Source organism: Acanthaster planci, linkage group LG03 (assembly GCF_054643075.1).
Source record: "Acanthaster planci isolate LZ-2023a linkage group LG03, COTS_SCS, whole genome shotgun sequence".
Taxonomy (NCBI): Eukaryota; Metazoa; Echinodermata; class Asteroidea; order Valvatida; family Acanthasteridae; genus Acanthaster; species Acanthaster planci.
In genome coordinates, this window is record NC_141779.1 from 1,995,080 (window position 1) to 2,011,152 (window position 16,073).

The following is a 16,073-nucleotide window of genomic DNA, read 5'->3' on the forward strand; positions in this document are numbered from 1 at the left end:
GGGAAAAATGTGACCTTTCAGATCACACCAAGATAATTCTCAGACCTTTTATGCTCGAATATATGAAGCAGTCTCTGCGTGGGATGAAGACCGGTATATTGCAGACAAAGCCAGAATTCTGCAAAAAAAGGAGCCAGTTGGAAAAGAACTTGAATTTAGTTTGGCAGCTATTTCCCTAACTAATGCAAATATGGATATGAAACTTATATGAATGGGCAGGGAATTATGTCGCCTTTCAGATGACACCAAGATTGCAAGATTTAGATAATTCTCAGACCTTTTATGCTCGATTATATGAAGCATTCTCTGCGTTGGATGAGGACCGGTATCTTGCAGACGAAGCCAGAATTCCGCAAAAAAAGGAGCCAGTTGGAAAAGAACTCGAATTTAGTTTGGCAGCTATTTCCCTAACTACTGCAAATATGGATATGAAACTTATATGAATGGGCAGGGAATTATGTGGCCTTTCAGATGACACCAAGATTGCCAGATTTAGATAATTCTCAGACCTTTTATGCTCGATTATTTGAAGCATTCTCTGCGTGGGATGAGGACCGGTATATTGCAGACGAAGCCAGAATTCCGCAAAAAAAGGAGCCAGTTGGAAAAGAACTCGAATTTAGTTTGGCAGATATTTCCCTAAATACTGCAAACATGGATACCAAACTTATATGAATGGATAGGGAAACATGTAGCCTTTCAGATCACACCCAGATTGCCAGATTTAGATAATTCTCAGACCTTTTATGCTCGATTATATGAAGCAGTATCTGCCTGGGATAAGGACCAGTATAGCGCAGACGAAGCCAGAATTCCGCAAAAATATCAAACAGTCAGACAAGAATCTGCACTTCCTTTGGAGAATATTTCCCTAACTACTGCAAATATGGATATGAAACTTATATGAATGGATAGAAAACCACGTGGCCTTTCAGATGAAACCAATATTGCCAGATTTAGATAATTCTCAGACCTTTTATGCTCGATTTTATGAAGCAGTCTCTGCGTGGGATTAGGACCAGTATAGCGCAGACGAAACCAGAATTCCGCTAAAATATCAGGCAAGTGGAAACGAACTTGCATTTGCTTTGGACGATATTTCCCTAACTACTGCAAATATGGATATGAAACTTATATGAATGGACAGGGAAATATGTGGCCTTTCAGATGACACCAACATTGCCAGATTTAGATAATTCTCAGACCTTTTATGCTCGATTATATGAAGCATTCTCTGCGCAGGATAAAGACCGGTATGGTGCAGACGAAGCCAGAATTCCGCAAAAAATATCAGGCAATTGGACACGAATTTGCAATTCCTTTGGCAGATATTTCCCTAACTACTGCAAATATGGATATGAAAGTTATATGAATGGATAGAGGAACATATGGCCTTTCAGATGATGCCACGATTGCCAGATATTGATAATTGTCAGACGTTTTACACTCGATTATATGAAGCATTATCTGCGCAGGATCAGGACCGGTATGGCGCACACGAAGCCAGAATTCCGCAAAAATATCAGGCAATTAAACACGAACTTGCATTTTCCTTTGTAAGCTATTTCCCTAACTACTGCAAATATGGATATGAAACTTATATGAATGGACAGGGAAACATGTGCGCTTTCAGATCACACCAACATTGCCAGATTTTGATAATTCTCAGGCCTTTTATGGTCGATTATATGAAGCAGTATCTGCGTGGAATGAGGACAAGTATACCGCAGACGAAGCCAGAATTCTGCAAAATATCAAACAGTCACACAAGAACTTGCAATTTCTTTGGCAGATATTTCCCTAACTGCTGCAAAAATGGATATGAAACTTATACAAAGGGACAGTGAAACATGTGGCCTTTCAGATGACACCAAGATTGCCAGGTTTAGATAATTCTCGGACCTTTTATGCTCGATTATAGGAAGCCTTCTCTGCGCGAGATAAGGACCAGTATAGCGTAGACGAAGCCAAAATTCCGCAAAAATATCAAACAGTCACACAAGAAATCGCACTTCCTTTGGCAGACATTTCCCTAACTACTGCAAATATGGATATAAAACTTATATGAAGGGACAGGGAAACATGTGACCTTTCAGATCACACCAACATTGCCAGATTTAGATAATTCTCAGACCTTTTATGCTCGATTATTTGAAGCATTCTCTGCGTGGGATGAGGACCGGTATATTGCAGACGAAGCCAGAATTCCGCAAAAAAAGGAGAAAGTTGGAAAAGAACTCGAATTTAGTTTGGCAGCTATTTCCCTAACTACTACAAATATGGATATGAGACTTATATGAATGGGCAGGGAATTATGTGGCCTTTCAGATGACACCAACATTGCCAGATTTAGATAATTCTCAGACCTTTTATGCTCGATTATGTAGCGGAAGGGTTTCAGCAACAAATAAGTTTCAGTATTAAGCACGTACACATTTGACTATTGAACTCGTTGGTATAATGGTATTTATATCACGAGAGGGCGCTCCGTTGTTCTAAATTGAGTACCTGGTATCCGTATGTATGTACTAAAAATAGACCTTGTATCTCGGAAGACGGTGTGTGACCTCGGGTCAGGGAGAACAATAGAATTGGGGTCTTCCGTTGGAACGTACGTAAAAAAAGTTGTCGTTTTGGGGAGTTGGGTTGTTGTTACATGTTGCTAACACTGGAAAACGACATGGCGCCCTGAGTGTCACGAGGGAAGACTCACCACTATATGTTTGCCAGGGGATAATTCTTGAATCAGGGGGGATACTCATCACTTTCACATCATCTATTACCTGTACCTGCTGTGACTGACTGGAAGTCTACTCAAATTTTGGGAGAGCTGGAATAAATGCCAGAATCATCAAAATCAGACAGCCGTGTCTCAGGGCATCTGTTCGTCTGTCAAGAGACAATTGATACCCCGGCTCTACGCGGAGCCCCCTCAACATACTACAGTTTTTGGTAACACGGATGGGGTGGTGTTGATGCAGGTTGGACGCTGGTGCTGTTGATTTTGACGGGTGATTTTCCAATTGCGGGCCGGGAGACTTCAAGCTGTGCGGTAGTGTGCTACGCCGAGGTACTGCGGCGGTGTACGGGGTTGCCAACCAACAGCCAGGCGGCGTGCGTTGGCCGGGCCGACGCGGGTGTGCTGAGCCAGGCGGAGGTTTGTGAGCTGGACCGGCGTAGAGCGTGCTGTACCTGTCGGCGTGCGGGGCCAAGGACGCGGAGCGGTCTGGTGTGTGGCAACGGAGGACGGAGTTCGTCGAGGGTTTCTACCGCCAGGAAGCTGTCCATCTCCAAGACCAAGTGGACTGGACTGGACTTAAGTAGTAGTAAATTGCTTGAAGTTTGGTTCATGTAGCGGGTTGTTGCCCAATTGCTGTACATATACGTGGGATTCCAGTCAGTTGCAGGTAAAACTTGTTGACCTATTAATTGCAGTTGTAATTGTGATTTGGTTTTGTAATTTTGTAAAGTTACTGAGTAACGTTAGTGTACTTGTTGTATGGTGGTGTAATGGCGACCTCGGAGTCTGCTCTGGTCGAGCAGTTAGTTAAAGGGCTAACGGATGCTTTGAAGCAGAGCCGACCCACTGTACAGAGGCCAGTTAAGTTGTCATGTTTTTCCGGTAGGCCAGTAAAACCAGGGGATCCGACAGTCAAAGAATGGCTCGAGGAAGTTGAAATATATTGTCAACAGTGCAAGATACCTGGTTCGGAAAAAGCGCAAATTGTGTTGAACCATCTGAAGAGTACGGCGCGGGATGAGATCAAATGCCATGGAGAGGCAGGGTTAAATTTTGAGTCTCTCAAGAAACTTCTTCATAAGCACTTTGGGGGCTGGGAAACGGTTCAGTCATTGCATAAGGCATTGTATGAGCGTGTACAATTAGAAGATGAAACACTTATGGATTTTTCCAGGGTTCTGATCAGAATGTATGATCGGATACTGGAAGTGGCCTCTGACAGTGAGAAGGTTTCGCTGCAAGGTCTCCGCGACAAAGTTCTAATAGGACAGTTTGTGGCGGGGGCTAAGAGTCAGGGTGTCAGACTTGAGTTAAGGAGATTAGAGTTGTCCAAGTCTCAACAAACATTTCCTGAATTGCGTGATGCTGCGCTGGAGATTTTTCGTGACCTTGAGAGAGCTCCAAAGGCAAAGCGTGCTCAGACAAGGCAAGTCGTCGCAGATTGCGATGAGGAAACACATGATCAGAGATCTGATGTGTTTGTTAATAGTGCAATGGGGAGCAACGATCCCAAGCATAGTACAGAGTTGCAACAGATGTTGCAACAGCAGCATCAGATTATTAAGTGCCTGCAGGAACAGCAGGCCCAGTTGCAGAAGCAACAGGATCAAGTACTTGATCTTATGAAGCATTTGCTTCGTAGTCAGGAGTCTAAGGTTGTAGACAAGGGTGAAGTTGTGAAACCTTTTGGGAGGAGACAACTTGTTTGTTTCTCGTGCAAGCAACCAGGCCATTTTAAGAGTAGTTGTCCGAACCGAGACAGGAGTGCAAGCACTAGTAATAGTGGCACGCCAAGCCCTAAGGCTACAAACCCGGTTACTGTTCAGTCAGGGGGTGTGCAGCCACAAAGTAGGGGAGAGTTAAACTGACTCCCCTCACCACTGTGGGCCAAGTGGTTGAGGGATTTGAGAAAGAGGCCCCGCCCAAACTTCAGACTGATAAGGGAATGGGTTCCAATGTTAGGTCAGTAGATGAAGTCCTTGATAAACTGGTACGCACCAGTCCAAGGGCGCAGGTAGAATTGGCAGGTGTCCCAGTTAGCGTTGTTCTTGACACTGGGGCGGAAACCTCCCTTATAAGTGCAGCATTTTATAGGAGTAAATTGGCCGCACATGTGACCGGAGTGGAGCCCGTGGGTACCTATTTACGCGTGTTTGGCGTAGGACCTTGTGAGGTACCAGTTGAAGGATATGTCCAGATTCCCCTGAGGGTTTTCAACCAGACGGTTGAGGCACATTTCCTTGTAGTAAAAGAGAGCCCCGAGGTTGGTTTGGGGAGTGGGCGTGGCCCCGTTCTTTTGGGTTGCAATGTTTTGCACCAGTTAAGAAACATGGTGGTAGATCCCTCACACCGAGATGCAGAAGCATGGAATGTGACATTACAGTGGTATAATCTGACTAAAAGGGAGCCGGGTAGGGTTTCGGTAGAGCAAAAGAAGCCTGTAGTTGTCCGTACGGGGCGTTGCACGACATTTATTCCCCCAAGGGAAGTGCGTTCCGTAAAGTGTAATGTGCGTGTACCTTCAAATGTGTGGGAAGGGAAGACTGTGGTGCTAGAGGGAATTCGGGATAGAATTTCGGGAGGGGGAACAGCATCAGCTCAGTTGGATCCAGGGTTAAGCAGTGGCTTAAGGGTCTATGATGCATGTGAAGTTGTGCGTGGGAACAAGGTAAATGTTCTTGTAGCTAATATGGGTGCACAAATGTTAGCTATTCCCCCACATTCTCAGGTGGCATTCCTCAGTGAGGTGTCCCCAGCCGTTCAGGTTGATTGTGATTTGGAGGGTAGTCAAGTGAACGTTTCTGTCAATAGGATAATGACCCTGTCAGGTGATAGTTATTACGACACGGGTCCGGAGGAGCAGAGTCCTCCAGAGTCAGATTCAGTATTGGGGAGCGATAAACCACAGAAGTCTGAGATACATGTATATAAGGATGGAAGTTATTATCAGTTACCACCAGGAGTGGACTTAGGTTCATGTGATTTGAGTAGTGAAGAGCTAGATCGTGTTGTACATTTGATTCAGAAACACGATGCTGTATTTTCTAAGGATTCACTTGACTTGGGTACATGTGACAAAGTTCCACACAAGATACACACTGTTGATGAGGTGCCAGTGAGTCAACCGTATCGTAGGATACCTCCACAGTATATTGGAGAGGTTAAGGAGTTGCTTCAGAGGTTTTTGGAGCAGGGTATCATCCAGAGGAGTGGCAGTCCATATGCGAGTCCCATTGTTCTCGTTAAGAAACGGGATGGTGCTGTTCGCATATGTGTTGATTATCGGAGGCTAAACGCAAAGACGGTACGCGACGCGTTCCCGCTGCCGCGTATCGATGAATCGTTGGAGGCTCTGCGTGGTGCGCGCTACTTTTCATCTCTCGATCTTGCGCACGGGTATCATCAGGTTGTAATGGATACGGAGTCCATTCCAAAGACTGCTTTTTGTGTTCCTTTTGGGTTATTCGAGTAAACCCGGATGCCTTTCGGGCTTGTAAATGCACCGGGCACTTTTCAACGCACAATGGAAATGTGTTTAGGTGATATGAACCTCACCGAGCTTCTTATATATCTGGACGATATCCTTGTATTTTCTGGCGATGTAGAGGAACACATTAGTAGGCTAGGTAAAGTGTTCACCAGAATTGCTGACTTTGGATTGAAGGTAAAAGGGGGGAAGTGTCATTTCTTCCAGTCACAAGTAACTTACTTAGGACATGTTGTGAGTTCTGAAGGCATTTCTGTCGATGCCGACAAGGTCCAAAGGGTCAAAGACTGGCCGGTTCCCACAAGATCTGGGGAGCTGAGGTCGTTCTTAGGATTGGCAGGATATTATAGGAGGTTTATTGCCGGGTTTTCTAAGATTGCAGCACCTCTCCATGAGTTATTGCCCTCATTGGTCAAGGGAAAGCCAGTTGTGAATCAAAAGAAGTTTGAGTGGACAGCGGAGGCCGATGAGGCATTCTGTAGGTTGAAACAGGTGCTCACGGAGGCTCCGGTGCTTAAGTACCCAGATTTCACTAAGCCGTTTGTGCTGGAGGTCGATGCCTCATTGAAAGGCTTAGGGGCATGCCTCGCCCAAGAAGATGAGCAAGGGAGGCGACATCCAGTTGCTTACGCTAGCAGGGGGCTTAGGGGTGCTGAGCGTAATTATCCCGACTATAGTTCGTTTAAACTAGAGTTGTTAGCGTTAAAGTGGGCGATTGTCGATAAATTTCGTGATTACCTTGTGGGGGCGAGATTTACAGTGTTGACAGATCATAACCCTCTTGCACATCTAAAAACTGCAAAGTTAGGGGCGTGTGAGATGAGATGGGTTGCTCAACTTGCTGCATTTAACTTTGGCGTTCAGTTCAGGTCAGGGGTTAGTAATGAGTGTGCAGATGCTCTTAGCCGGTATCCTGGCCATTGTTATTGTTCAGCCAGTGAGGTTGAACAGGTGTTCCAGTCAATGGTACACTCCACTTCAGTTCCACTTCGGGTAGATGTCTCACGGGCTGCCGTTCGTGAGTCAAGTGTGCAGGATCACTCTCCAAGCGGAAACCCGCCGAGTGTGTTTCCATCATGGACTTCAGACCAGTTGTCGGCCTTGCAAAAGGACGATCCGGAGTTAGGAATTGTTTGGAGGCGTTGGGAGGCAGGTTGGCGTCCAGGGGAGCCAGTGGCGGATTTGGGTTCTGAGTCACCCGAGTTGAAAGCGTGGGTGTGGCAGTGGCCGCGTTTTGTTGAACGTGACGGAGTTCTCTGCCGTCAGGTCAACGATCCATTGCATGGAGAGTTGTTTCAGATTTTACTGCCGAAATGTCTCATCCCTCGGGTGATGCAGGGTTGTCATGATGGATGGGGACATCAGGGTGTTACCAGGACTTGCTCACTCTTAAGGAGGCGAGTCTATTGGCCCAACATGGCTACCATGGTACGCCGTTATATTAGTCAGTGTAGGCAGTGTATAACCGCGAAGGCCATGGAACCTAAACCCAGGACGCCTATGCGTCACCTACTTGCGTTTAGACCGCTCGAGGTTGTGGCGATTGACTTTGTGAAGCTTGACAAGGGAAAGGGTGGTTATGAAGATGTTCTTGTCATTACAGATGTTTATACCAGATTTGTGCAGGCGGTACCTTGCAAAGATCAACTTGCTGTTACGGTAGCCAAAGCTCTTATACAGCATTGGTTCACTCGTTTCGGGATCCCTAGTAGAATACATAGCGATCAGGGAAGGAATTTCGAAGGGGAAGTAATCCGGGAACTTTGTGCTTTGTATGGGATAACTAAATCTAGAACAACACCCTATCACCCTGAAGGAAATTCACAGGCAGAACGGTTCAATAGAACATTGTTCGGATTAATTAAGTCCCTTAGTGAGCGGGATAGACGCAAGTGGCCTGAGTTCTTGGCTCATTTAGTGTTTGTATATAATGCCACGCCACATTGTGTGACTGGGGAGGCACCGTATACTCTCATGTTTGGGAGAGAACCAACTATTCCTTTAGATCAGCTTCTTGGGAAAACTGACAGTGATTGGGGCCAAGACTTTGTAAAAGAGCAGTCACAGTTAATTGATAGAGCTAACGAACTAGTCAGTGATAGAGTAGCTAAGGTTTGTAACCGTAACAAGGCTGCTTACGATGTGAAAGCTACTACAAAACCTATTGGAACTGGTACACAAGTGTTGTTGAAGAAATGTGCATTTCGGGGGCGACACAAATTGGCAAATGCATATGAGAGCACACCCTATGTAGTTGTTGGAGTTAATGACCATGGTGATGTGTATCACATCCGACCATTACTGGGAGGGGAACAAAAGAGTGTTCACAGAAGGTTGTTACGGGTTTGTCCGCCAGAATTTGGGAAGTCAAGCAGTAGTAGTGAAACTGAGTCAGATGACTCTGATTGGGGTTTTATTGAAACCAGTGGTAATGCTGCAGAGCAGACTCCGAGTTCGGGTGCGAAGCTGGTTGACCAACACAAAGTAGGGGAGCCAGCCACGGGGTCTAGTAGGGATGTAAAGCCTCTTTGGAGATCCAAGCGGAGTACCCGTGGGAAGCATAAGAACCCATTTCATTTGCCAAGGTCAGCGGTGCGCTGAGTATTTAATACCAAGGGTTGGTTGGTAGTTCCCTGTGTATGGCTGAAGGTTGGTTTAAAGGCCGACTGTTGGGAAGGACTGGGGTATCCAGCTTCCTTGCGGGCGCCCCAACTGGATAGCAGCGCAGTGTCTACAGCCACCGTAGTCAGGTTTGTGGTTAATCATTGGGTGTAATCAAGCGGGCAATGTGTGTTGGTGAGTCCCACTACCAATGGAAGTAGTTCACATGTTTGTATTGTTCGGACATAGTTTTGTTAAACGCCTTCGCCACCAGCGTGGATATTTTGATATTGAGTTGTCGAGAGGTACTTATTCGATAAAGTGTCTTGGGGAGGGTGGTCTCACAATTGGCCGTGTGCTAAGAGACCCTCAGCGATATTTGAATCAACTTAGGGAGGCTTCACCTAAGGTGCTTATTCTTGATCTGGGAACCAATGATCTGTGTTCTAGGGAGAATAGTCCGGAGGCGGTACATGTCTCTATGTGTAAATTAGTTAAAGAGTTTTCAAGTTGGGGTATTACGCCAGAGGTTGTTGTATTCTTACCCGTTTTACCACGAACAAGTGGCATGAGAAGTTACCAAGTTTCATTAGAAGAGTTCAATGAAAGAGTACAATGTTTCAATGAGTTGCTAGAGTGTTCAACATTCACAGAGGATAGATGGTGGCTGTGGCGACACAGGTCCCTGAGAAATCCTAGTTTTATCCTTGACGGGGTACACTTAAACCAGTTGGGTATGATGCATTACGAGAAGACACTCAGCCGGCTTGTTAAGTTTTTTGAATTTCGAGTTTTGTAAATTGACCAAAAAAACCCCTCTGGGTCTACTTTCTAACTTAATGTATGTCAGTATTCTGCTTTGCTAAGAGTAGCAAGAGTTATCATTGTACAAATGGACACATTGTGTTACATGGTCTGTTTTGCTGTTTATTTAACTGAAATTGTTAAAAAAATCATAGTTTGTATTGATTAGTAATCCCTGCGATCTTCAGGCGCAGATCGTTAAAGTAGGGGAGGATGTAGCGGAAGGGTTTCAGCAACAAATAAGTTTCAGTATTAAGCACGTACACATTTGACTATTGAACTCGTTGGTATAATGGTATTTATATCACGAGAGGGCGCTCCGTTGTTCTAAATTGAGTACCTGGTATCCGTATGTATGTACTAAAAATAGACCTTGTATCTCGGAAGACGGTGTGTGACCTCGGGTCAGGGAGAACAATAGAATTGGGGTCTTCCGTTGGAACGTACGTAAAAAAAGTTGTCGTTTTGGGGAGTTGGGTTGTTGTTACATGTTGCTAACACTGGAAAACGACATGGCGCCCTGAGTGTCACGAGGGAAGACTCACCACTATATGTTTGCCAGGGGATAATTCTTGAATCAGGGGGGATACTCATCACTTTCACATCATCTATTACCTGTACCTGCTGTGACTGACTGGAAGTCTACTCAAATTTTGGGAGAGCTGGAATAAATGCCAGAATCATCAAAATCAGACAGCCGTGTCTCAGGGCATCTGTTCGTCTGTCAAGAGACAATTGATACCCTGGCTCTACGCGGAGCCCCCTCAACATACTACAGTTTTATGAAGCATTCTCTGCGTTGGATGAGGACCGGTATCTTGCAGACGAAGCCAGAATTCCGCAAAAAAAGGAGAAAGTTGGAAAAGAACTCGAATTTAGTTTGGCAGCTATTTCCCTAACTACTGCAAATATGGATATGAGACTTATATGAATGGGCAGGGAATTATGTGGCCTTTCAGATGACACCAAGATTGCCAGATTTAGATAATTCTCAGACCTTTTATGCTCGATTATTTGAAGCATTCTCTGCGTGGGATGAGGACCGGTATATTGCAGACGAAGCCAGAATTCCGCAAAAAAAGGAGCCAGTTGGAAAAGAACTCGAATTTAGTTTGGCAGATATTTCCCTAAATACTGCAAACATGGATACCAAACTTATATGAATGGATAGGGAAACATGTAGCCTTTCAGATCACACCCAGATTGCCAGATTTAGATAATTCTCAGACCTTTTATGCTCGATTATATGAAGCAGTATCTGCCTGGGATAAGGACCAGTATAGCGCAGACGAAGCCAGAATTCCGCAAAAATATCAAACAGTCAGACAAGAATTTGCACTTCCTTTGGAGAATATTTCCCTAACTACTGCAAATATGGATATGAAACTTATATGAATGGAAAGAGAACCACGTGGCCTTTCAGATGAAACCAATACTGCCAGATTTAGATAATTCTCAGACCTTTTATGCTCGATTATATGAAGCAGTATCTGCCAGGGATAAGGACCAGTATAGCACAGACGAAGCCAGAATTTCGCAGAAATATCAAACAGTCAGACAAGAATTTGCACTTCCTTTGGAGAATATTTCCCTAACTACTGCAAATATGGATATGAAACTTATATGAATGGATAGAGAACCACGTGGCCTTTCAGATGAAACCAATATTGTCAGATTTAGATGATTCTCAGACCTTTTATGCTCGATTATATGAAGCAGTATCTGCCAGGGATAAGGACCAGTATAGCGCAGACGAAGCCAGAATTCCGCAAAAATATCAAACAGTCAGACAAGAATTTGCACTTCCTTTGGAGAATATTTCCCTAACTACTGCAAATATGGATATGAAACTTATATGAATGGATAGAAAACCACGTGGCCTTTCAGATGAAACCAATATTGCCAGATTTAGATAATTCTCAGACCTTTTATGCTCGATTTTATGAAGCATTCTCTGCGTGGGATAAGGACCGGTATATTGCCGACGAAGCCAGAATTCCGCAAAGATATCAATCAGTCAGACAAGAACTTGCACTTCCTTTGGCAGATATTTCCCTAACTACTGCAAATAGGGATATGAAACTTATATGAATGGATAAAGAACCATGTGGCCTTTCAGATGACACCAAGATTGCCAGATTTAGATAATTCTCAGACCTTTTATACTCGAGTATAGGAAGCCTTCTCTGAGCGGGATAAGGACCGGTATCTTGCAGACGAAGCCAGAATTCCGCAAAAAAAGGAGAAAGTTGGAAAAGAACTCGAATTTAGTTTGGCAGCTATTTCCCTAACTACTGCAAATATGGATATGAGACTTATATGAATGGGCAGGGAATTATGTGGCCTTTCAGATGACACCAAGATTGCCAGATTTAGATAATTCTCAGACCTTTTATGCTCGATTATTTGAAGCATTCTCTGCGTGGGATGAGGACCGGTATATTGCAGACGAAGCCAGAATTCCGCAAAAAAAGGAGCCAGTTGGAAAAGAACTCGAATTTAGTTTGGCAGATATTTCCCTAAATACTGCAAACATGGATACCAAACTTATATGAATGGATAGGGAAACATGTAGCCTTTCAGATCACACCCAGATTGCCAGATTTAGATAATTCTCAGACCTTTTATGCTCGATTATATGAAGCAGTATCTGCCTGGGATAAGGACCAGTATAGCGCAGACGAAGCCAGAATTCCGCAAAAATATCAAACAGTCAGACAAGAATTTGCACTTCCTTTGGAGAATATTTCCCTAACTACTGCAAATATGGATATGAAACTTATATGAATGGATAGAGAACCACGTGGCCTTTCAGATGAAACCAATACTGCCAGATTTAGATAATTCTCAGACCTTTTATGCTCGATTATATGAAGCAGTATCTGCCAGGGATAAGGACCAGTATAGCGCAGACGAAGCCAGAATTCCGCAAAAATATCAAACAGTCAGACAAGAATTTGCACTTCCTTTGGAGAATATTTCCCTAACTACTGCAAATATGGATATAAAACTTATATGAATGGATAGAAAACCACGTGGCCTTTCAGATGAAACCAATATTGCCAGATTTAGATAATTCTCAGACCTTTTATGCTCGATTTTATGAAGCATTCTCTGCGTGGGATAAGGACCGGTATATTGCCGACGAAGCCAGAATTCCGCAAAGATATCAATCAGTCAGACAAGAACTTGCACTTCCTTTGGAGAATATTTCCCTAACTACTGCAAATAGGGATATGAAACTTATATGAATGGATAAAGAACCATGTGGCCTTTCAGATGACACCAAGATTGCCAGATTTAGATAATTCTCAGACCTTTTATACTCGATTATAGGACGCATTCTCTGAGCAGGATAAGGACCAGTATAGCGTAGACGAAGCCAAGATTCTGCAAAAAAGGAGGCAGTTGGAAAAGAACTCGAACTTAGTTTGGCAGCTATTTCCCTAACTACTGCAAAAATGGATATGAAACTTATATGAATGGGCAGGGAATTATGTGGCCTTACAGATGACACCAACATTGCCAGATTTAGATAATTCTCAGACCTTTTATGCTCGATTATAGGAAGCCTTCTCTGAGCGGGATAAGGACCGGTATATTGCCGACGAAGCCAGAATTCCGCAAAGATATCAATCAGTCAGACAAGAACTTGCACTTCCTTTGGCAGATATTTCCCTAACTACTGCAAATAGGGATATGAAACTTATATGAATGGATAAAGAACCATGTGGCCTTTCAGATGACACCAAGATTGCCAGATTTAGATAATTCTCAGACCTTTTATACTCGATTATAGGACGCATTCTCTGAGCAGGATAAGGACCAGTATAGCGTAGACGAAGCCAAGATTCTGCAAAAAAGGAGGCAGTTGGAAAAGAACTCGAACTTAGTTTGGCAGCTATTTCCCTAACTACTGCAAATATGGATATGAAACTTATATGAATGGGCAGGGAATTATGTGGCCTTACAGATGACACCAACATTGCCAGATTTAGATAATTCTCAGACCTTTTATGCTCGATTATAGGAAGCCTTCTCTGAGCGGGATAAGGACCGGTATATTGCCGACGAAGCCAGAATTCCGCAAAGATATCAATCAGTCAGGCAAGAACTTGCACTTCCTTTGGCAGCTATTTCCCTAACTACTGCAAATATGGATATGAAACTTATATGAATGGACAGGGAAACATGTGCACTTTCAGATCACACCAACATTACCAGATTTAGATAATTCTCAGACCTTTTATGGTCGATTATATGAAGCATTCTCTGCGCAGGATAAAGACCGGTATGGTGCAGACGAAGCCAGAATTCCGCAAAAAATATCAGGCAATTGGACACGAATTTGCAATTCCTTTGGCAGATATTTCCCTAACTACTGCAAATATGGATATGAAAGTTATATGAATGGATAGAGGAACATATGGCCTTTCAGATGATGCCACGATTGCCAGATATTGATAATTGTCAGACGTTTTACACTCGATTATATGAAGCATTATCTGCGCAGGATCAGGACCGGTATGGCGCACACGAAGCCAGAATTCCGCAAAAATATCAGGCAATTAAACACGAACTTGCATTTTCCTTTGTAAGCTATTTCCCTAACTACTGCAAATATGGATATGAAACTTATACAAATGGACAGTGAAACATGTGGCCTTTCAGATGACACCAAGATTGCCAGGTTTAGATAATTCTCGGACCTTTTATGCTCGATTATAGGAAGCCTTCTCTGCGCAAGATAAGGACCAGTATAGCGTAGACGAAGCCAAAATTCAGCAAAAATATCAAACAGTCACACAAGAAATCGCACTTCCTTTGGCAGACATTTCCCTAACTACTGCATATATGGATATAAAACTTATATGAAGGGACAGGGAAACATGTGGCCTTTCAGATGACACCCAGATTGCCAGATTTAGATAATTCTCAGACCTTTTATGCTCGATTATTTGAAGCATTCTCTGCGTGGGATGAGGACCGGTATATTGCAGACGAAGCCAGAATTCCGCAAAAAAAGGAGCCAGTTGGAAAAGAACTCGAATTTAGTTTGGCAGATATTTCCCTAAATACTGCAAACATGGATACCAAACTTATATGAATGGATAGGGAAACATGTAGCCTTTCAGATCACACCCAGATTGCCAGATTTAGATAATTCTCAAACCTTTTATGCTCGATTATATGAACCAGTATCTGCCTGGGATAAGGACCAGTATAGCGCAGACGAAGCCAGAATTCCGCAAAAATATCAAAACGTCATTCAAGAATTTGCACTTCCTTTGGAGGATATTTCCCTAACTACTGCAAATATGGATATGAAACTTATATGAATGGATATAGAACCACGTGGCCTTTCAGATGAAACCAATATTGCCAGATTTAGATAATTCTCAGACCTTTTATGCTCGATTATATGAAGCAGTATCTGCCAGGGATAAGGACCAGTATAGCGCAGACGAAGCCAGAATTCCGCAAAAATATCAAACAGTCAGACAAGAATTTGCACTTCCTTTGGAGAATATTTCCCTAACTACTGCAAATATGGATATGAAACTTATATGAATGGGCAGGGAATTATGTGGCCTTTCAGATGACACCAACATTGCCAGATTTAGATAATTCTCAGACCTTTTATGCTCGATTATAGGAAGCCTTCTCTGAGCGGGATAAGGACCGGTATATTGCCGACGAAGCCAGAATTCCGCAAAGATATCAATCAGTCAGACAAGAACTTGCACTTCCTTTGGCAGATATTTCCCTAACTACTGCAAATAGGGATATGAAACTTATATGAATGGATAAAGAACCATGTGGCCTTTCAGATGACACCAAGATTGCCAGATTTAGATAATTCTCAGACCTTTTATACTCGATTATAGGACGCATTCTCTGAGCAGGATAAGGACCAGTATAGCGTAGACGAAGCCAAGATTCTGCAAAAAAGGAGGCAGTTGGAAAAGAACTCGAACTTAGTTTGGCAGCTATTTCCCTAACTACTGCAAATATGGATATGAAACTTATATGAATGGGCAGGGAATTATGTGGCCTTACAGATGACACCAACATTGCCAGATTTAGATAATTCTCAGACCTTTTATGTTCGATTATAGGAAGCCTTCTCTGAGCGGGATAAGGACCGGTATATTGCCGACGAAGCCAGAATTCCGCAAAGATATCAATCAGTCAGGCAAGAACTTGCACTTCCTTTGGCAGCTATTTCCCTAACTACTGCAAATATGGATATGAAACTTATATGAATGGACAGGGAAACATGTGCGCTTTCAGATCACACCAACATTACCAGATTTAGATAATTCTCAGACCTTTTATGGTCGATTATATGAAGCATTCTCTGCGCAGGATAAAGACCGGTATGGTGCAGACGAAGCCAGAATTCCGCAAAAAATATCAGGCAATTGGACACGAATTTGC

The 16,073-nt window shown here is 43.5% G+C and overlaps 1 protein-coding gene and 1 long non-coding RNA gene across 3 annotated transcripts in view; both read left to right on the plus strand.

Moving 5' to 3' along the window:
* Positions 1-16,073, plus strand: part of LOC110990889 (uncharacterized) — a 445,142-nt gene that overhangs the window by 240,726 nt on the left and 188,343 nt on the right. The window lies entirely within an intron of this gene.
* On the plus strand, positions 2,388-4,608 carry LOC147799544 (uncharacterized). Its single transcript, XM_087134772.1, has one exon. It carries the CDS (start codon positions 3,511-3,513, stop codon positions 4,606-4,608), a length of 1,098 nt encoding a protein of 365 aa, XP_086990898.1. The 5' UTR covers positions 2,388-3,510.